This window comes from Agelaius phoeniceus, chromosome 14 (assembly GCF_051311805.1).
Source record: "Agelaius phoeniceus isolate bAgePho1 chromosome 14, bAgePho1.hap1, whole genome shotgun sequence".
Taxonomy (NCBI): domain Eukaryota; kingdom Metazoa; phylum Chordata; class Aves; order Passeriformes; family Icteridae; genus Agelaius; species Agelaius phoeniceus.
Genome location: NC_135278.1, coordinates 14,286,213 through 14,306,372, shown reverse-complemented (window position 1 = coordinate 14,306,372; position 20,160 = coordinate 14,286,213). Strand labels below are relative to the sequence as shown.

At 41.1% G+C, this 20,160-nt stretch overlaps 2 protein-coding genes across 9 annotated transcripts in view; one reads left to right on the top strand and one right to left on the bottom strand.

Annotated features, from left to right (window-relative positions):
* The window catches only part of MAP7D3 (MAP7 domain containing 3), a 42,828-nt gene extending 25,748 nt beyond the window's left edge, over nucleotides 1-17,080 (top strand). Inside the window, exons 10-20 of the mRNA XM_054641314.2 lie at nucleotides 745-867; nucleotides 2,731-2,876; nucleotides 3,266-3,396; nucleotides 4,049-4,293; nucleotides 8,579-8,714; nucleotides 9,807-9,987; nucleotides 11,100-11,204; nucleotides 11,440-11,493; nucleotides 12,263-12,356; nucleotides 12,755-12,953; nucleotides 14,059-17,080. Coding sequence (XP_054497289.2) covers nucleotides 745-867; nucleotides 2,731-2,876; nucleotides 3,266-3,396; nucleotides 4,049-4,293; nucleotides 8,579-8,714; nucleotides 9,807-9,987; nucleotides 11,100-11,204; nucleotides 11,440-11,493; nucleotides 12,263-12,356; nucleotides 12,755-12,953; nucleotides 14,059-14,368 — 1,724 coding nt within the window. The 3' untranslated portion in view covers nucleotides 14,369-17,080. The remainder of the gene's footprint in view (nucleotides 1-744; nucleotides 868-2,730; nucleotides 2,877-3,265; nucleotides 3,397-4,048; nucleotides 4,294-8,578; nucleotides 8,715-9,806; nucleotides 9,988-11,099; nucleotides 11,205-11,439; nucleotides 11,494-12,262; nucleotides 12,357-12,754; nucleotides 12,954-14,058) is intronic.
* Nucleotides 17,081-17,807: 727 nt separating this feature from the next.
* The window catches only part of FHL1 (four and a half LIM domains 1), a 34,599-nt gene continuing 32,246 nt past the window's right edge, over nucleotides 17,808-20,160 (bottom strand). For 7 of the 8 annotated variants that reach the window (XM_077185842.1, XM_077185843.1, XM_054641309.2 and 4 more), the window contains exons 5-6: nucleotides 19,549-19,735; nucleotides 17,808-18,787 (exon numbers count right to left, since the gene is read on the bottom strand). In XM_077185842.1, the coding sequence (XP_077041957.1) occupies nucleotides 18,630-18,787; nucleotides 19,549-19,735 (345 nt within the window). In that variant the 3' untranslated portion in view covers nucleotides 17,808-18,629. The remainder of the gene's footprint in view (nucleotides 18,788-19,548; nucleotides 19,736-20,160) is intronic. The other variant, XM_077185837.1, reaches the window with a different exon arrangement.

Genomic DNA, 20,160 nt, shown 5'->3' with positions numbered 1-20,160 from the left:
AAATCTTACTTTTGCTTTTTAAAGTTCCGTTTCATTATTCAGTTTAAAAGCAACTTCTCTGTTCCTGCTGCTGGAGTAAACCATGTGCATGCAGAAGGAAGAAAGCTGTTCTCACTTCAGTCTGTTTTGATCCATGTATTTCCCACTAGGTTACAAATAACCTCTTTCCTGGGAACTCCTCCTAAACCTGAGGAATAGCACCTTGTCTAACATGTTTTTCCCTCTGAGTTAACAATTCTGAAACTTTCCTTTATAGCAGCTGTTACCAACAGTTGAAATTATTTCTGCTTCAGAATCTTTCCTGTATGAGAGAATGTTGGGTGCTGTCCATGTGAATCTGTGTGCAGGCAATGCTTGACCATAACTGCTGGCTTTGACTCGCAAGCCTTCTGTTTATTATGCCAAAACAGCCTTTCCTGCAATCTAGAGAATGTAGCTCTGAAGAGCTCAGTCAAAAACATCTCATACTTTGACTGGATTCAGCATTCATCTCTGTTGTACATGTGCCAGTTTCTGCACATTAAAATGACTTGTACTAAGCAAGGCAAGAAGTGCAACATAAGAGATTGCAGTGTTTAACCCTTCTGTGCTTTTCCTTTGGAATTCCCCCTCCATGACTTCAGTATTGATCTTCCAAAAACTGTGATTTGCAACAATGCTCAGTCTTCCTTTGCTTTGTACTGCTTGTGTTTTCCATGATATGATTTCATGTTGGATCCTTTTTGGTTTGTTCCTGTCATCCAGCTCGCCGCTCCCAGCTCAGTCCCCTGGACAGTGGCGTAATCAGCCGCCTCCTCGCCCCCACACAGGCCTCCCTAGCTAGGAGTAAAAGTGCTGCTACCTTGGCTGATGGACAGGACCCCTCAGGTAACAGGAGGGCACCAAAGCCTCAAAGTCTTACACAGTTGCTCTTCAAGCAAGAGCTTAGATGGTAGCTGCTAACTGTGCTACTCTGGATCAGACAGTTAAACGTGGTTGTGTGTAATTTTACTTACCCAGTATTTTCTGTGGTCATTAATACCCAATTCATATGCTATGTTGCATGTTTACTTTACAAAACCATATAATATTGGCTTTTAAACTCCAGTGCTGGTTTACTTGCTTTGCAGAGAACCAGATGCTGGTGTTAATTTTGGGGCTTTTGTGTGTGGCTTTTTTAACTGACAGAGATCTGCATTTGTACCTCAACTCAGTCTGAGACATTCTGGTTAGAGCAGTGCTACGTAATGAAAGGAAAAAGGAACTAAAACAAGCAAACCTGTAATTTCAAAGTGCAAAATTAAATTTCCTTAGGGGAAGAAACTCTTGCAGGAACATGACAGTAGGGTTACCCAGAGATACAGGGGACCCTGAGCTGGCTTTGTTCAGCTGATAGGAGAAGTCAAGGTATAATAGAAGAGAGAAACCCTGGCTAACTCAAGCAGTTTTGTGTTGGTCCAGACTGACCTGATATGTCCACACCAGGGCTCAGTTTACTAGAGCAGGAATTTGCAGGAATTAACCCCCCTAGCTGCATCCCACATGTCCTGAAATTGTTACTGGTTAATTAATAATTCCCCAGCAAATGCATCTGTGGAACCAATGTGGAGTCCTTTCTCTTCTTTTACCTTACAACTTGTGTTCCCAGTTTTGCTTGTTTCTTCTTTAGTATGAAATCACATCTTTATTTTTTATCTTACACCATTTCACTTGGTCCTTGTCAGTAACGGTGACATTTCCACACTGTTCCCCTTGTCTAATAATCAGTATTTATTTTTTGGCTTGTAGTCAGTAGTCATATTTTTACACACCTGTTGTATGTGCTGCTTTTATTTTACCATGAATATTTCAGTTCATGTCACGTGGGGAAATGCCATCTTTTTTTCTGTTACTATTAGCACATGACACTCCCTTATTGCTGAATTAAAGATACATTTTTATAAGTTTATTTAGAGGTACTTTTTTCATTTCATTAGAAAAGTACCTGTGCTTTAACACAACCTGTGCACAAACAGAATGCAGGTCTCCATTTACAAATGCTGTAAATACAAAAATAAAATGTATTTTCCATAAAGTTACAAAAGTAAGTGCTGCATTTGTCACAATGTATTTGAATTACAGAAGAATCCAATATCTAGCTTTAGAATATTTTTGCATCTATATGTGCTTATCTGTCTGTGATCATGTTAGTAAAAAAATAATAAGATAAAATTTCTTCCAATATCTTATGTGTGAAGAGATTGACACTTGAGGTAGGAAAGGTATCATAGTTAAATAGTTGACCTATTTCTCTTGATAGATTTCTTTTACACCACCTTTGAAAGAAGGTAGGTTTCCTCCTTGAGTATAGAGGAAACATGCTTAAAATCTGAACCTCTCATGAAAAAATTGTCAGGAAAGATGCTAAGTCATTAAAACTGAAGTGTTTGTGATCGAATGCAACTTGACTAAAATTAAAGTAATGCTGGTGTACTGCAAATTTGGTTCATTTTTGGAAAAGCATTTTATTTTTATCTACTCCAGACTGCTGCTTTCAGAGTGTTTATTCTTGGTGCTGTTGCTTCCCAAGTACTAATTGTGTGGTGGTGTCTGTCTGTGACCCGTTGCACTGTGCACTGCCTGCGGTGTTTCCCTGTATGGTTTCTAACACACACAATCTCTCTTTCTCTTTTTCTCCCTCTTCCTTCTCTCCTGTTCTTATGCTGTGCACTTGGTTCTTGTTTTGTCTTGTCAAATTCCTAACTTTTATAGAATCTCACCTCTGTCCTCGTTCAGCTTCAGCCAGTTCCATCAGTTCCCCAGTCCCAGCTCCCAAAGTGCCGGTGCGCAGCCGTAGCATCGACAGGTTGAAGTCCTCTGTGTCTTCATCTGATGCGAGTTCACCTGATTCAACCCAGGTTTGTTGAAAACCCACAGGAATTAAGTTTCTATTAATCTGGGGGGTTGGAACAGCTCAGGATGAGATCCTGTTTCCCTTCTTTGCTGCTGCTTTCAGTAAGCATTAATGAAATGTACAATAGCATTTGCCTAAAAAATACAGAGGATTAAAATCAAATTGGAATTTTATGGTACTTGATCTCTCTTATATCTTGAATGAGTACTGTTTGCTGCTTATGGTTCCCAAAGTTTAACTTCAGTAAAAATTAAGCACAGACCAGGTCTGTGTTCTGGAACATAGAGGAAATTCAAAGTGTGTCTTGTTGACCACTTGCTTGTTTGTTGAAATAGCAGTTCCTCTGTCTGCAATTCTAGAGTCAGCAATATTTTGGTTTTGTTTATCTTCTAGAAATCAGAGACAGAAAAACCATCCCCAGGCTCTGGCTTGAGGCGCCCTCCCTCACCATCCGTGTCTGCCCGTAGAAGATCCCCCTCTCCTGCTAATTTGGTGAAGCGTCCTCCATCCCCTTCTGCAGTCAGGTACGTGCCCAGGCTCAACCCTTTCTGCAGTCAGGTATGTGTAAATACCTTTTATTCAGCACAAAATGAAGACTTCTTCCTCTCTCAAGACAGCTGAGCTGTTAGAGTTTGGATTACCTATGCTATGCCATGTTTGTACAGAAATGTCTTCATTTTGGGTCCAATTTCCCTTTCCCAAAGTAGGGATGCAGCTTTTCTTCAACCTTTGTTGTGCAGACAAAACACACCCTGATCTTCTGTGCAGTCTGTGCACTAAAACCAGCGAAAGTCTGCAAGCTTTTGAATAAAGTGTTCCACCTGTATTAGCACAGGAAGTTTCTTGGGTTGGAATCATGAGGTTCATCCTAGATGTGAATTAAATGGAGATCTGGGCCAGCAATCCTGTTCTGATGTTAGCCCCAGGTAGCAAGGCCGGGTGCCCAAGGTGTCTTGGAATCCTGGTTTGAGTTTTATAGGGAAGGCACCAGTAATTTGTGGGTGGATTTACTTTTAAAAGTGAGGTATGTAATATAAACTAAACAAAGGAGACTGCTCTTCTGAGGTGCGTGGTTGAGGTTTTCATTGTTAGCTCTGAAAAGTACTCTTTATTTCAACAGGCAGAATACTCTTTATTTCAACAGGCAGCTCTGAAAAATACTCTTTATTTCAACAGGCAGAAGACTCGCCCACCTTCACCTGGTGTGTCTAAACAAAGGCCACCATCTCCTACTCCAGTCTCTAAACCAGCACCCATCCAGCGTCCATCTCTCACACCAAGTGTTATAAACATTACCAAAAAGAAAACTGAAGCAGAGAGCAAACCAAAGGATAAGAGCACAGAAGGAATAGGACAAGAGCAAGGTGCTTCCCTAGCCTTGGAGAGGGATGCAGGAGCAGCTAGCACAAAGACCAAAGAAGGTGGGTGTTCCTCAGTGTCTGACTCACTCCTGCTCCAGGCCTCTCCAGTGTGTGCTAGGAGTGGGGAAACAACTGGCTGGTGAGGCAGAGCCCTGGAGGGTAGGATGCTCTAAGACAGAACATGTTCATTGCTCATTATATAATAGTTTTTATGTTATGACTTTGGGATGTGAATTTTAATGCAGTGGTTGGTTTATTTGACTAGGAGATTTAAGTCAGGAGCTTTCAATATTACTACTTGTATTGTAATTTTAAAAAAAGCAGAAATCCTCTTTGCCTTTTGGGTTTCAGCTGCTCTAGCTGAGGGATCTGCTAGCTTAGGTTTATAAAGTCAGTAGTTAAACTACACAAAGGTCTTTCAGTTCAGTTGGTGGTTCTTAAAGTGCTCCTGTAGAGACCTTCTTGGAGGACAAAATCAGCTCCTGTTCGTCACAGGATGAGAGAAAGTTTTCACAATGCTTGAAGGCTGCCTTGGCCTAAGTTCCAGTGAGTGTGCAGTCATTGCTGCCTTGTGATCAGTTCACAAGTCACACTGAGAAGTTTTCCTGGTAGATTCAGGAAAGTCATGTACCACATAAGTAATTAGTGTTCTAGTGCTCTTCATTGTGCCCTGAGCCTGGCCTCTGTCCCTGGGGAAAATGCCAGCTGCCATCTCCAGCAGAATCTGGGAGAGCCTTCTGATAAGGTCTGGCAGGCAAGTTCACTGTGCAGAAGGACTTAGGGGACCCTTGACAGGAAAAGGAGGGATCTTTAGAATGTAAGTTAGAGCCAGTGGGCAGTGCTGGGGGTGAGTCCCTCACACAGCAGGTAAGTGGGGACATGTGTTTGCTGCACGTTACTGCATGTTCCTGTGTGCTTCCCTGGGCTGCTCCTACTCTCTGCCACTTCTGAGGCTCCTTCTGACATGGCTTCTGTTGGATGTGAAGAAGTGTCATTCACCTGAAGAACTCATGGTAGAGCTCTCTGGGCATGTGTTCCTGTGCAAGGAAGCCTGGCTTTCAGAGGTGGATGTTTGTACAAAGTCCCACATCCGTCTCTTCTGTCACGTCCTTTGTCTTTGCAGTCAGAATGTCCATCCCTGAGTGTGCTGCCATACTGTGGATAAATGTCTTGTGTGCCTCAGAGCATCATCACTTCTGGTCAATGTCATCAGCTGGTTGAAGCCTCCATAATGATGTGTCCTAGTCCTGTATCTCCCAGTTGTTCTGGAACAAGAAGCTCTGTCCTTGTTCCTTGGATGCCTGATCTGTCTCCTCTCTATACTGACTTCTGAAACTGTACTAACCCAGTTTATCTGTTTTCCTATTAGTTTATTTCTAATCTCAAAATAGTCATCTTTGTTGTGATTCCTACTGGGGCTGGGCAAAGCTCTTCTTCTTTGTTTGACACATAGAACAAAAGGAAATAGTGGGCATGTTCTTCAAAATAAGAGATTATTTCATTTCTCTCTTTGAATGTTTAGGTACACTGCAATATTGCTATATGAGGCAAAAATATTTTTTCTTAAGAAGTTCCTTTCAGTTTTCAAGGCAATTTTCATTTTACAGGTCTATGTCAGCAGTTCACCCATGGGTTGGTGCAATTCCCTGTCCCAGACAGCTTCTGAAGTCAGAGCACACCAGTGAATGGCATGTGGCAAATCAGTCTCTAGGTCTTGTAGGTTTAGCCTACTTTCAGCTTTGTGCAATTGTATCTTCATATCCCATCTCTTCTCCTTCAAACTGAACTTGTTTGCCTGTTGCCGACAGCAATCAAGTTTTTGTCTTGTTTTTTGTCTTCCTCTTGCAATATACTGTTCCACAGTAAAACACTTTTTATTTTTCAGTGACTGGAGCAGTTGTCATTTCTGGCAGCAGCCTCTCGCAGCTTCTCTGAGAATTAAAAGGCTTGTTCAACTTAAAGCATAAGAAGTGCTCCTTCATGAGCTCTCACCTTATGCATGATGATAGGTAATAAACTATCATGGAGCCTCACATTTTGTGTATCTGGGTATTGAAGGCTTTGAAATACGATTCCTAGATTAATTGTGAATTAACTACTTACCTTGAAATCTGTTGGAATCTTCCCTCCATCCAGCTAGTACTACATTTTGCAAGTGTTCAGAGATTGTTTCTCTTGCATCTTTCTCTCTTTCCCCTTTCCTTACAAAGAGGGAAGTCCTTTGATAAAAAGAATGACTAGGAGTACAAGGAAAAGGAAGCTGAGTGCAAAAGACAGTCAGAATTTTCTTATGGCATGTTAGCAATCATGTTGGAAAATCTCATGTCCTGCCCTATGGAAACAGGCTGTACAGGGATACATGGAGATGAAAACAGTATTGAAGTACCCATATGGAAATCATCAGTAAAACTGCAGAAGTGAGAATGCAGTGGGAAGGTCCCCAACCCTTTCTTCTTTTTTCCCCCTGTTCTTTCCATATCTGCAGTGTTCTGAACTGTTGTGACTAATTTTCTTCTGTCAATACCAGATATCATTCTTAAGCTGTCGTCATGCTGGAACCCTAGAACTTAAGTCTAAAACCTTTAGGCTTCTTGCTGAGCATTAGGTTGTCTTATTTAGGTTCAGTTTTGAGGGGAAATAGGTTAAACCTGACATTAAGTGTCAACCAAATTTGATACAACTGGGACAGATGGCAAACCTGCAACAAAAAAAATGGCCTCTGCTGTGAAAAGTGAGTAGTCTGAACAGAAAGTACACTCATATGGCAGAGGAAGAGAGAGACATTCTTCATGGCTGTACACTGGCAACAGTAAATGAAACCTAGGAAGTTTCAGAATATTGGAAGAAAAGCATCTGCCTGTCTTGAATAGGCAGATCTGCTAATGGTTTTGTAAATGCAAAATGGTCTTTCTTGCTCAGAAGGAGGAGGACCCCTTTTGACTGAGTTCAAATTTGGAACACTCATGGCTGATTTTTGTTAGTACCAACATGACTGCAACTTTTCCCACATCAGAAGCAGTGTGTTGTCTGGGGAGGTGGTGTTTTCTCAGCTTTGGGTAAATCTAAATGTTAGAACACTATCTATGCCTGCACTACATCAGTGCTGAAATGCTTCTCTTAGGACTGCGAGGACAATTTTTATGCACAAAAGACAGCCATGATTCAGCTGCTGAGAGTTTGCTGTGTGTAATTATATCCTGCAGTTGCAGGTAGTGATTGTGTGTCCGTGGGGCCTAAGCAGCTTTTCAGGTATTAAAGTTCCTAATGATGACATTGTGTTTTGAATGATTTGTCTTCAGGTCAGAAGTAAAACAAGTGGTCAAACCCTGATGTCATAGTTCATTAAAAGTACCTTGACTTCAATGCTTTATAAATGTTAAGCAAACATACATGTGCTGATTTGTGAAATGTTCAGGAGAAAGGCAGGTCCTCACCAACATTATGATGCTGCTGCTCTACTGACATCAGGAACTGATTCTCTGAATATTCAGATGATGAGCTCTTAAATCTCATTCAAACCAAAATACTTCTAGGGAATACCTGATAGAAATCAGAGTTCTTTCAGTTTAAATATTGAGAGCAGCTGGATGCCAAGATGGTTCTGTTTTGACTTTTTTCCTGATGTTAATTTGTAATAGTGCCTCTGATGTTCAGACACCTGAACACCAGGCAGGTCATGAAGAAGCATAAACAGCAGGACCTGCAAAGATTTACTCACCTGGTGATTAAGCTGTTTTGATCTCCATGTAAATTGGAAATTGATTGGTTGCTGATGTATTGAAATATGGTATTACTGAAGTCATTAGTATGTGCCTTCAGGGCCAGATAAAATGATGAGCATTTGCACAGCAAGATACTCAGTAAATATAAATGAATGTTAATGTTATGAAACAAGAAAAATAGAAGAATGATAATTTCTTCTTTAGGGTCCTGTGTGTTCAGTTTTATTAGAAGGAAGTGAAAGGTATTTCCTAAAGCAGATTTTTTCCAGTTTTCTTATCAGTGTTCAAACATTACAGAAATGAGGGTGTCTTGTCAGAGACATGTTTTTAAATGCTGTGATAAATGGAGAGTATCTTGAAGTGTATGATCTGGAATATGGCTGGATCAGTGTTGAAATGAGCTGTTACTATTTCAGTGTCAGATATCGTGGCTCTGCATCTCCAGGGCTCCCCTTTGGCTCTTGCAGGCCTGTTACAGATAAGGATGCAATCACTGTGTGATGAGCACTGATGGAAAAGATACTGAATCAGTTGGGCATAAGATCTCATCTCACAGAGATAACATCTTTCATAGTTTTAAGTTCCTGGAACTTTCTAACAGCAGATTCTTTTAACCTTTGCAGAATCAGGTAGCAAAACAGTAGCAGGGACCACCACAGCTGAAGAAGCTGCTAAAATCCTGACAGAGAAGCGACGTCTGGCACGGGAGCAAAGAGAGCGTGAAGACCAAGAAAGAATTCAGAGGCAAGAAGAGGAAAGGTAACAATTGAGGGGAAGAAAGGGATGCTTTCAGTGGTGGGATGTGGTTGGAAAGGACACTCCAGCTGTATATGTTTTCTAAGTTTTAATTTAAGTTCCTGCACATGTTAATACAGTTCCTGAAGCTGAGAGGCGCTGGCACCAACCTGGGACAAGCTATTGTGTGTAACATCAGTTTATTTCTCAGTACATATGTAATGCACAGTCCCTGTGAAATCACTGCTTCTTTTTCCTTCCAGATACCAGTGGGGCTTTTGTTTCTCAACTAGAATGTGCTTTTTGCACCGCTTGTGTTTGGTTTGTTTGTATTTGGTTTGAAAGAGTCAAACTCTCTGTATTAAACTTTTCTTTCATCAGCTTAGGCAGTGGTTTGATGGTACATTAAATCTCACTTTAGTGATATGAAATATGGATCAGAAATGTTGCAGGCAAGTAATTCAAAGTGTTAAATCAGTGTGCATTTTGTTCACTGCATAGAAGTTGTTGAATTAAATGGCTAAGTTAGTGCTGACTAAACTTGTTCCAGATCAGGGGTCACCTGTCTGCTTCTGTAAACAGGGTGGAATGTCAGATTTTGTCGCTTTCCCAGTTGTGGTTATGAAGCTGTCAGAAATTTGCATATAATCTGCTCTAGAAATATGTCATCAGATCTGCTCTGTATGTCTGCAAGAGCTGGCAGTGTACACCTTCAGAGTATCTCTGAATTCAGGGTATAGAAGAAACAGTCTTTTAGGGAATCCCACTAAATTTATGTTTGACAGTGATGATAAGCTTCATTCATGTCATGGTTGCAGATGGTTTTTATTAGATGGTCATTGCTTAATCAAGTTCTCAATCAAACATTCCATTATTGGAGCAACCTGCCTTGGCTTAATCAGCAAAGAGCATTTATTCACAGATAATTTCTTCCAAGTTATTCCAATTTTCACTTTGACAAGTCTGGATAGTGGCTTTCGTAAATCCACACCAGAAAGTGTCTTTATCCAGTTATTTCTGACTGCCTGGAACTTTCTTGCTTTCCTACTCTGTCTCTTGTGCATGCACACTTTTAAAGAAATAAATACCCAGTAATCTGTACCTTGGAAATTGTAGAATCAGAGAAGAAGAAGTGGCCAGGAGAGCAGCTGAGGAGAAGGCGCGGCGGGAGGAGGAGCTGCGGAAGCAGGAGGAGGAAAGGAGGCAGACTCAGGAGGAGCAGCAGAGACAGGCTGAGGAGGAGAGGCTCCGCCGGGAGCAGGAGGAGCAGGAGAAACTTGCAGAGCTTCAACAGCAGGTCTGTGCCTCCAGCTGGGTTCCTGGAAGAAGCTGCTGCTGTGGTTTCAAGAGGGTTGTCTTTGATTTTTCTTTCACAGAATGGTTTTGACAAATCTGTCAGGCATGATGTGAGGCTGAGTTCATCCTGTCTGAGATGGATTTGAGACTGTCTGTAGGTCTTTTCCTTGCCCTGGTCTCTGTGATTTTTAATTTTTTCCCCTAGCATTTAGTAAATTCAAGTGTGGGCAGAAGCAGCTATTTTGGAATATTTTTTTTTAGTCATCAGGGATGCTGTTTTGCATATGTAAAATATTTGTACTGAGCCCACTTTACCAGCAGACAGCTATGAGTTACAAGAAGATGGTCTGTCTGGAAAGTAATCTGGTTTATTCTGATTCCTCTCAAAGAAAGACTGGTAGTGTTTCCAAGTCTGCTTATCCTGTTGCTGAATAGTCTTCCACAGCAAGTACCTTTACAAAGGCATCCTTTGAACTGAAGGGAGCAGTTCTGCAGAAAGCAGGCTTTCCTTAAGTTAGATTAATTCTGAAAACTAAAACAGTTTTACATTGAAATTCTTCGTGTTCAAAGAGCTGTGAATGGTTTTGCCATGTGTCTGGATATTTCTTTAAATGTTTGTTAACAGCAATTACTCAGAGTGTTAACTATGTTTCTGTCTTCTTGGCAGTTATACTGGAAAAGATTTTCCAGTGTAGAAGGAGTAGAAGATGTTCAGCACCAAGTGTCTTGGTGGCAATACCCAACTGCCAAGATTTTTAAGTTAACCTTGACACATTCAGAATTTAATTGCTGTCTTGTTACTTTATAGATTGTCCTCATTAGCCAAATGTTCATCCCAAAGCATAGTCTGAACAGCAACATTCAGTATCTCAGCAACATTCAGAACATTTGCATTACCTCAATATAGTTGGTTTCAGTTTTTTAATATCATAGTAATATATATTTCATGTCAGTAACTAGGTAATTGACATTTAATTGTAGTGTGTGGTCATATTGAATAGTGATTGTCTGATGTTCCTGTCTGTGTTGAACTAGATTCTATAACTCCTTTTGCTTTTTACTGTTGGAATAAGTTATGCACTGGGTGCTCTCTTCTTTTTGTTTTATTTTCAGAAAGAAGAAGCTGAAGCAAAAGCTCAAGAAGAGGCTGAAAGACAGCGACTGGAAAGGGAGAGGATTATGCAGCAAAATATGCAGGAAAGGCTTGAAAGGAAAAAGGTAGCCTGTTTTGAATTCTCAGCCTAAAATGAACAGGCAAATGGTCACAGATGCAATTAAATAGAAGTGTGGTTTTTTTTCAAGGCTGCCAGCTCTGATTTGTGAGATTTAAAAACATTGATGAAAATAGTACACTCATGAAATATGAAAATATATTATGATTGATGAATTTTAACCAGAATGCTGAAATATAAAGTTCTGTAAGTCATTGTAAATGTTCTCCATGTTTTAACAGAGAATCGAAGAAATAATGAAAAGAACACGGAAATCGGATCAAAACGAGTCCAAGGTACTTTGATCTGTATAATGACAGAAAAGGACTTTTTGCCTTGTATCCTGTCTTCCTCTGTTATCTTTACACAAAATGGCTTCCACAGGAAGTGCAGAGTTCTGGTGCACCAGAATAATTTCCAGTAGCTTGCCATTGCACACATTCTTCTGCTTTGCTTGCTGTGTGAAGAGTCTTTGTTACTTTTTTGTTCTAGGCCTGTAGACACAATGTTATCTGGTGTTATCACTTCCAGACTGGTTTTTAAAACACTGTTTTAACCAAACACTCCTTAGTAATGGATTTTTTTTCAACTGTATGCATTCTGCCAGAAAACTTAGAATTCTGGCATCATTTGTTTGCTTAAAGCAAAAGAATTGTTTAGAGCAATTCTCTTTGGATTGCTATTGCTACAGTAAACTGGATGTATTTTTGTTAATGCAGTGACCTAAGTTTTTTGGAAAATTGTACATATTGAGGAATAGTTGTTCCTCTTTGAACATTCAAATATTCAAGTCTTCCAGTCGCTGAAAATCAATAAAAATTTAGCACACACCTTGGAGAAATGAGGGGAAAAGGATCTCATGAATAATAGGTGGGAGGTGGAAGTGGGTCCCACAGGCTCTGGCTCTGCAGAGCACATGTTCCTGGGTGACCTGGTTGTCTGTGAGCCTTTGAATTCATGTGGCCTCACTTCTGGACCCAGAATGGTCTTGTGTGGGAGCTGTGACTGAATTTGTGAAACTGTGGAGGACAGGGAGTTGTTCCAAATAACACTGTGGCAATTCAGTTGCAGAATGAAGGGAAGTCTGTCTCGGAGGTGATGGAGGGAGAGGATATTGAAGAGGAGGAGGAGTTGGGTCTTGAGAAGACTGGTCAGCCAGGTAAGGAAGCTGAGGGAGTCAGGCCTGGGTGGCAGTGAGTTCCAGTGATGTTTAAGCTCTGTTGCAGTCCTAACAGCACTGGGATGGCCTGAGACACCAGTCCCAGAGATGCCGGGGGACTCCCTTGAACAGAGAATCAGTCAAAATTATTTGAGAGTGAAATTCAGGCAGCATGCTTTCATTTTACAAGTGGATTTTTGAAGATGAAAAACAAATTTCATGTTGATATAGGCAGCTTGTCTGTAGACAAATCTATTGAAGCCAAGTGCCTCGGGGTTTGGCTGGAAATATTATTTTGGCACTTGTATTTTATTCATCTAGAATAACAATTCTGCTACTCACGTTCTTTTCTCTCTTGCATTTAATTTTCTCTCCCCCCCCCTCCCCACAATGTGCAGGAAAGCTAAATGGTGTTGACTTGCTCCAGGACATCAAGGGGGAGGCAGAAGATTGTTTAGAGACTGCACAAAGCATGATCTCTGCAGAATCTGAGGCACAAGATGAGTCAGAGTTGAAGGCCAGTGAAGTGTTCATGAATGGAAGTGACTTGAAAAGTGACGAGGGGTCTCTGTGTGTTTCTGAGCTAAAGGATTCCAGGTGAGTCTGCTGTACTGTGGGAGCACTGAGCTCTCCCACAAGAGAGTTCTTGTCTGTGTTTAAATGAATCAGTGCTGTCTGCAGCACCTTGCTGGCTCCGTGGGGTCTGTGTGCCTTTCTCCAGCCATGTGGTGTGTGCTGTCAGCTCACAGCCTCACACAGGGCAGGTAGCTCAGCATCATTGTTTGTTTAGATGGCACCTTGTTAACAGTGCTGCCTTTGCTGAGGAGTGAGACACACAGCCAGCAACATGGCAATGTTGATTATAAAAACTGAAATTGCCTTGAAACCTTTTTCATTTAAATGCCTTGCAGTTCTTCTCATTAACAAAACATGAAACAAGAGGGAGGAAGATAACACTGAAAAGGAAGAATAACCTGCAGAAAGCTCTAGAACACTGTCAGTTGTGCCAAAGCACAAGATACAATGCAGAAGCCTCCCTTAGTGAAGAATTTGGGTTTTTTACTGTTTCAATTTTTTTTTTTTTAACATAAAGCTTTTTCATCTACTACTGGAAAATTTGTCCTCTGATGCTTGTTCCATTTGCTCATCTAAATGCTAATGATTTAGAAATGACATTATGAACACTTTTTTAAAGTGATGATAAATTAATGTCATTCCTCCAGTGATGGAATATAAAGACATTTCCATGATTTTCTAAGAATGAGTGAAAATTCATCCATAATTTGGGTTTAGCTTTTGAATCTGTTTTAAATATTGCTGGTCTTCTGAGACTAAGTTTTGTGTTCAAAAAATCTTAGCTGGAGAAAAAAAATTAAAAATGCACCCTACAAAAATCAAGACTTTATAATCAAAGCTTTAAACTTGTTACTTTCTTATATCAAATTTCTAGAGGCAGAAACCTTACCTGAGGGCTGTCAGTATAGTAAAAAATGAGTATATATTGCTGAGTTGTTCTTCCCCATTGGCTCTTGGAGGGGAGACTCTGTGTGGCAGCTGAAGCTTGTCAGGGAACCCTGTGGGATATTCAGTGCTTTGCAGAGTATGCAGACTGTTAATTATCTGTCCTGGAATCAATGTAAAGGTTAAACATGTGGAAACTGCAACACAAGCTTTTTATTTTTCCATTCTCTGTTTTTTGTAGTCATCCTGCAAAAGAAGCGGTTATTGATGACTCGGGGAAGTTGGGTGTTCATGGAGCTGATCATACAATTGGACTTATTCAGAATCTTAATGGAAAATCTGGGTCCTGGACTTTTGAGGAGTTCATTGATGTTGGAGTACATTCCAAGTCAACCAAACTGAGCTCGGACAGCATCTCTGCTGGTAACTGTAATCAAAACTTGAATGATGCTGCTACACTACCTTCTAGTCCCAAATTGGCTTTTGAGGAAGATGGTGCAGTGAATTCATTGACCAAACCTATAGATGCTTCATCAGGTAATCCAAGCTGACTTCCCTGTCTTTCTCTTCCCCTGGCTAGGCAATTCACCTCCTTGTGTTTTGCTCTCCTTGCCTTAACTACAGCTTCTTATTTTCAAGGCACTTTTTCCAGTGTGTAGACTGGAGGGAAGGCTCTTTCTTTAGTGCTTTTAACTTGAATTCTGTCAAAAGGAGTCACCAACTGATGCCTTTTTAGGGACTTGATAAGGCCCAACATTAAGGCTCTTCCAAAGACACAGCTGAGCCCGTGTGAAGTTCCAAACAGCATTGAAGCTGTTGTATTTAAGGTTTTTCTAAGACATGTTAAATGGCACATGTTACTTTTGAAGATACAAAATAGTTTAAAAGGTGTCTGATGTAACTCTACACACCAGATCTTTTCACTCCTAGGCATGTTCTGTTTTTGATGCTGACCTGTGTGGTCTTACAGGGTCTCCTCAGTCTCTTAGCAGTGTATTAGCTGTCCTCTCTACTTATTGTAGAACAGTCTTTCACTACACTGAGGCAGGTAACACCAACCTGAAATTCCACAGATGGTTGTGTTACATTTTGGGAGGAGTAGTAAAGCTGTACACAAAATATTCTGAATTTCCTGAAAGAGGCAGGGCTGCATCTCAAGCCTCATGTACTTGAGAAGCCAAGCCCTGATGCAGTACAGTGCATAGTGTGTCAGAGAAGCTTCAGAAAGCAGTTTATGTAAGAATGGACTTCTCTGGTGTTGGAGCCAAACCCCAAAGGGCTGTTTTCACAGGAGATCTCTTTCCATGGGATAAATGACTGTGTGATCAGTTGAAGTGAATGCTAGTGGAAGAACAAGCCTTGCTATCCACATTTCCTTCCAGTGATGTGTAGCACTTTCCTTGATTAAAGTGTAGCACTTTCCTAGACTGAGCTGTTTCCTGAGTCTCCTCTGTCACTCTGCGTCCGGTGAATTTGAGTTCCATGGGCACACCCTGATGAGGGCGTCCCTTGAGGCCACACCAAACAGGGCCATGGGACAGACACATTTATTGTGGTTCTGCTGTTCACTTTTTCTTGTGAGCAGACTCATTAACTTTTTAGTGAAGGAAGTGTGGCCTTTTAATTTTGAGCTTGAAAATTTTTAAATGTAATACAGTTTAAGAATTCTGTACATAACTTTGAAATTCCTGTAATATTCCTAATATTCCTGTAAAAAGAAAGAAAGTCTACTGTGCTGGTTTTGGACTGTAAGTGACCAAGTGGTTCTGTGCTCACTCCTGGATGTAGACTGACAGTGATGATGGATGCATGTGGCATACACACAGTTATGATGGTTAAATGTTTTCTTTTCTTTGCTCTTTGGACAGAACTGTGAACACTAGAGACCTGGAAATAATCTGATTGCACTTCAGTAATCCAGTGTTTTCTCAAGTACCGAAGGCCTTGTTTTGAAAAAGCTGCTTGTTTACCTTTATCCATCTTCAAGTTTGCAAAAAACAACAGGGGAGGGATGACAAACTTCTAATTTGCACCTTGAAACATTTCAGGGAAACTGTTGTGCTAATGTTCTTTTTTTGTTCGTTTAGCTAATTGTTAAAGTTTCCAAGTTCAAGTTATTCCTTGTTTCCCCTTTACAGACTTTACAGTAACCTGATTGAGTCTTTTTTTTATTATTATTTTCATATCAGTATCATGTAGAACATGCCACTGGAGGCTCCCCACTTAGCTGCAGACTTTGCATATTTCTAAAATGATCTTGATGAAATAAAAGACTCACTCAGTGTATGTTAAAGCTGAACTCCCTTTTTAATGTCTAGAAAAATGTTGTTGCTTGTTGGTTCATGTGCTATTTAAAAATGCAAAATTGAGTATTTTCAATTTTGAATGGAGAAGAAAAATTCCTTATCTAATGTGAAAATATTGGCAGTTTCAAAATGCAAGTGTTGTACCATCACTAATATGTTTTAATCTATTGGCAAACATCAAAACATTTTTCAGCATGTGCTCTAATACATTGCAAAAATGTTGAGTCCCTAGATTTGTCTGTTGGTGCAGTTTAAGGTGTTAGCTTTTAAAAAATGTTTTCCTTTTGAATTACTTATTTATCTACACTTATGGAAGTATTATTTTATTGTGTACATAACAGTATTAGACCATTGAAGTCATGTTTTGTTCATGTTAATTATTCCAAGTGTTCCAGTTCCAGCTCTATAACAGTGGCTGCAAACTGCATATATATTTCCCTTCCCCTAAAGCCTGCATTAAATAATCTATTTAACCTGAATTTGCCTGCTTTTTTCAGCATGAAGAGTTTAACGAAGCATCTTCTGAAAATTGCTACTAAAAGTAATAATGCAGCCTTGTTGTCTCCTGTAACAGATAGACTGGATAGGTCATTACTTTAAAAGCAGCTGTCTCAAAACCTGCTCCAAGCCACTGGCTGCTCCCTCGGTGGCAGTGGTGCAGGCCAGCAGCAGCTGTGTGTGCACTGGGGTTGCTGGAAGCACACCTGTGCTGCAACAGAAGCCCTCAGCCTTCCCCTCTTGCTGTTCAGAGATCCTGTAGAACTGTTTTAGATTTTAGAGCAGTGCCTTAGGTGAAAGGAGAACTGTATTTTTGTATGATAGCTGTTTGTTCTGGCAGAGACAATCATTCTAACAAAGATGCCGATATTTTTTCTGTGCTGAGATTTGTTGGCTGGCCTGCTCCAGCCCTGTGTAAATACGTGTGCACAGTTAAATAAACTTTGCAGTTGAACAATGCTTTATTTCTGTAATGTTAAATGTCACCTTACTAGGCCTCTCCACCCCTTGCCATGCTGACCTGCCTTGGGATGCACTCTGGTGCTGCTCTAACTGCTCCAGATTGCCACACTAGCTGCCTGTGTGGTTGGGAGGGGATTTGCACTAACACCTTCAGCTCTTGCTGTGTTTGTCCGTGCTGATGGCGTGTTCTGAACTGAGGGATTCTTTAACCTGCTTTTCCCTGCCAGCCTTTGCCTTTCCCCTGCAGCAGCAGCATCTCTGTGTTGTGAGGGTGAGTCCAGCAGTGGAGCAGTGACCAGCAAGATGCTGCCTTTCATTTTCTTGCAAGGGTTCTTTATCAGTTGTTGAAAGGGAATGGCTGGAGCAGATCCAGTTGATAAAGTATTTCACTACTGTGGAAAAAAACTTCCTTAAACCAGCATTCAGGTTGCTGAAGCGTGGTGGATCTGTGCATGAATGGTGGCTGTACATATGCTCTCCAAAGGGCTTTTTCACACAGGCTGTTTCTGGCAGATGGTCCAGTGTCAGTTATATATTAAAAAAAAATAATTGGTTTATGGAAATTGTTGCTTTAGTCCTCAGATACTTAAGGGTGCAATGACAGCACAGCTGACTCTTACTTTGCCAGTATCAATGTAGTAGACTTGGTTTCAGTAGCTTAGCCCTAAGACATGTCAATCATATAAGATGTCAAAATGAAAAAAAATAATTTCCAGACTATGGATTCCAAGCAGGCACTAGTCTCACTTTTATTCAGTCACTAAACATACACTGACATGATAGGAGAGCTAGCCTTGGATGAGCTATTTTTAAGGCACTTGTAAATGCATGTGCATGTTGTAGGTGAAAGATTTACTACTTGTTAATGGATTAATAATTATACATAGACAGCCTTGTTTAAACAATAATATAAAAAAAGCTGATGAGGAAAACTTGCAGGCAAACCACACAGAAATCAAGACTAAAACAAGGTTATGGAAACTTAACTAAGCTAAATGTCACTGCCAAAACATTGCTATCTGTAAGATGAAGCCATTCCTTACATGTGCTGCAATGTGGTGTTGTAGAGTAAGCTAAGGTATTTATTACTTATTAATGGTGCAGTGTTTGTTGTGTATCTGTACTTGTAGAAGCATAATAATGGATCCCTCTGATCCCACATGCAATCTTTGCATCTCTTTGTTGGAGGTGCATGCCTTGTCAAACCCACTTCAGTTAAGTGCCAAGCTTAATCATATAGCAGATAAGTTTAAAACTAGATTTGTTTTAGTTTAAGCCACACACAGATAATGCAGTGTGTGGATCTCTAAATCTAACAGCATTTCAAGCCTTTACACTAGGAGTTACTTGGAAACAGGGTTAGATTTTTGCAAGGCTACATGCTTTTGTACTGCACGATCTTCAAAGTCAAACCCAGTATATTGAGGCTAATTTAGTTCTTACACTAAAATGGAAAAAGTTAAAACTCTCAACATGCAAAAACCTGCTCTTTTACCAGGGCTGTTTGGGAAAGCAGGGCTTTAAAATCCATCTTACATCTGCTCATTTACAGTCGTTTGGGACACTCAGCACAATAAATTTTTCCATTATGGCAAACAAAGCGCTTGTTGGCCAGCCCACGGGCACACTTTGTGCATTTGAAACAGTAATCGTGCCAGGACTCATCTTCATAGTTAACCACACTGGTTCCTCTTCCAAATCCTGCTAGGAGAGAACACAATTATAGGACGGCGATAGTAGCGGTGCCTTGGCTGGGCTGTCCCAACCAGCCCTGCCTGGTGCTGCCCCCCCAGAGCTGCCCCAGGTGTGCAGGCCACAGGGGCTGCCTGAAACATCCAAGTGGCAGCTGAGCCATGGTTTTGTTGCATCTTCTGATGTTTCTTGAAGAAGAAACACAAGCATAAGGCTTGCATGGCTTGTTTCTGCAATAAGCTTTTTCCCTTGGCTCCTTTCTCCAGCAGTCAAGGAGAGATGTGGAGCAAGGACAGGTTGGGATAAACACTTGAGGGCTCAGATCTGTGCTCTAAAATGCAGGATGGAATGTGAGCCTCGTGGGACTGGCAGGACAGTGCCCACATTTCAGAGCTCAGCTCTGTCATCCAGTGAGTTTTAAGTGTAAAATACAGCAGAAGGGCTACAAATGTCCCTTTGGGACAATAAAACACCACTCGTTTTAGACTTAAGGGTCCCAGTCTAAGATATGGGTGGGAATAGTTCTGGTTGGGGGAGTTTTGAAGGAGGTAAATTTGAGACATGCAGAGGCTGCAGAGCTCAGTTACCAGCTCAGCCTCCATCCAGCACAAGCACGTGGCTCAAGAGGCAGATCACATGTAAAATGCTGGGACTGGGCTTGGGTTACCAGACCTGCTTCTGATGTTACCCATCCCTGGGCTCCCTGTCTTTGGGGGATCACTGTCCTGACCTTCAGCACCCACTGCCCTGGAGCTGCATTTAAGCCAACATACCTGTAATAGGATTCTTGCATCCAGCACACTTCTTGGCAACACACTCCTTGTAGCACTCAACACAGTAAAACTGATCCTCCACAGCTGTGAAGCGCTTCCCTCCCAGTTGCTTCTTGCAGTTGGAGCAAATGAAACACTCGGAATGCCAAGGCTGCTCCTGGTAAGTGAGGCCTCCAGAAGTGATGGGCTGGGAGAGGAGGAGCAGAGGTGTGGTTAAGAATCAGCAGGGGACAAGAGAGGTGACACAGGCAAGGGGTGTTGGGTAGGAAAGCTTTGTCATGGAGAGGATCTTTGCAAAGTTTGCATCAAAATTTAATTGAACAGTGCAATTGAGTCCCTCTAACCTGAAATCCCACATACCTGGCACTGTCATAATACTTTCTTTTACCTGCAGTAACTGAAATTCCACACTAATCAATTGCAGAAGTTGTAAAACAGCTACTGTTTCACTTCTTGAATATTCAGTACCACTGCAAAGTTTAAACTACCCCAAGGCAAGTGGCAGACTGGTATCACTTGGTTTCTGCAGTGTTGCCATCAGCTAACCCAACCACCCCTGCCCAGATGCTGTAATGCACAGGAACCATCAGCTCTGCCACCATTGCACCAGCT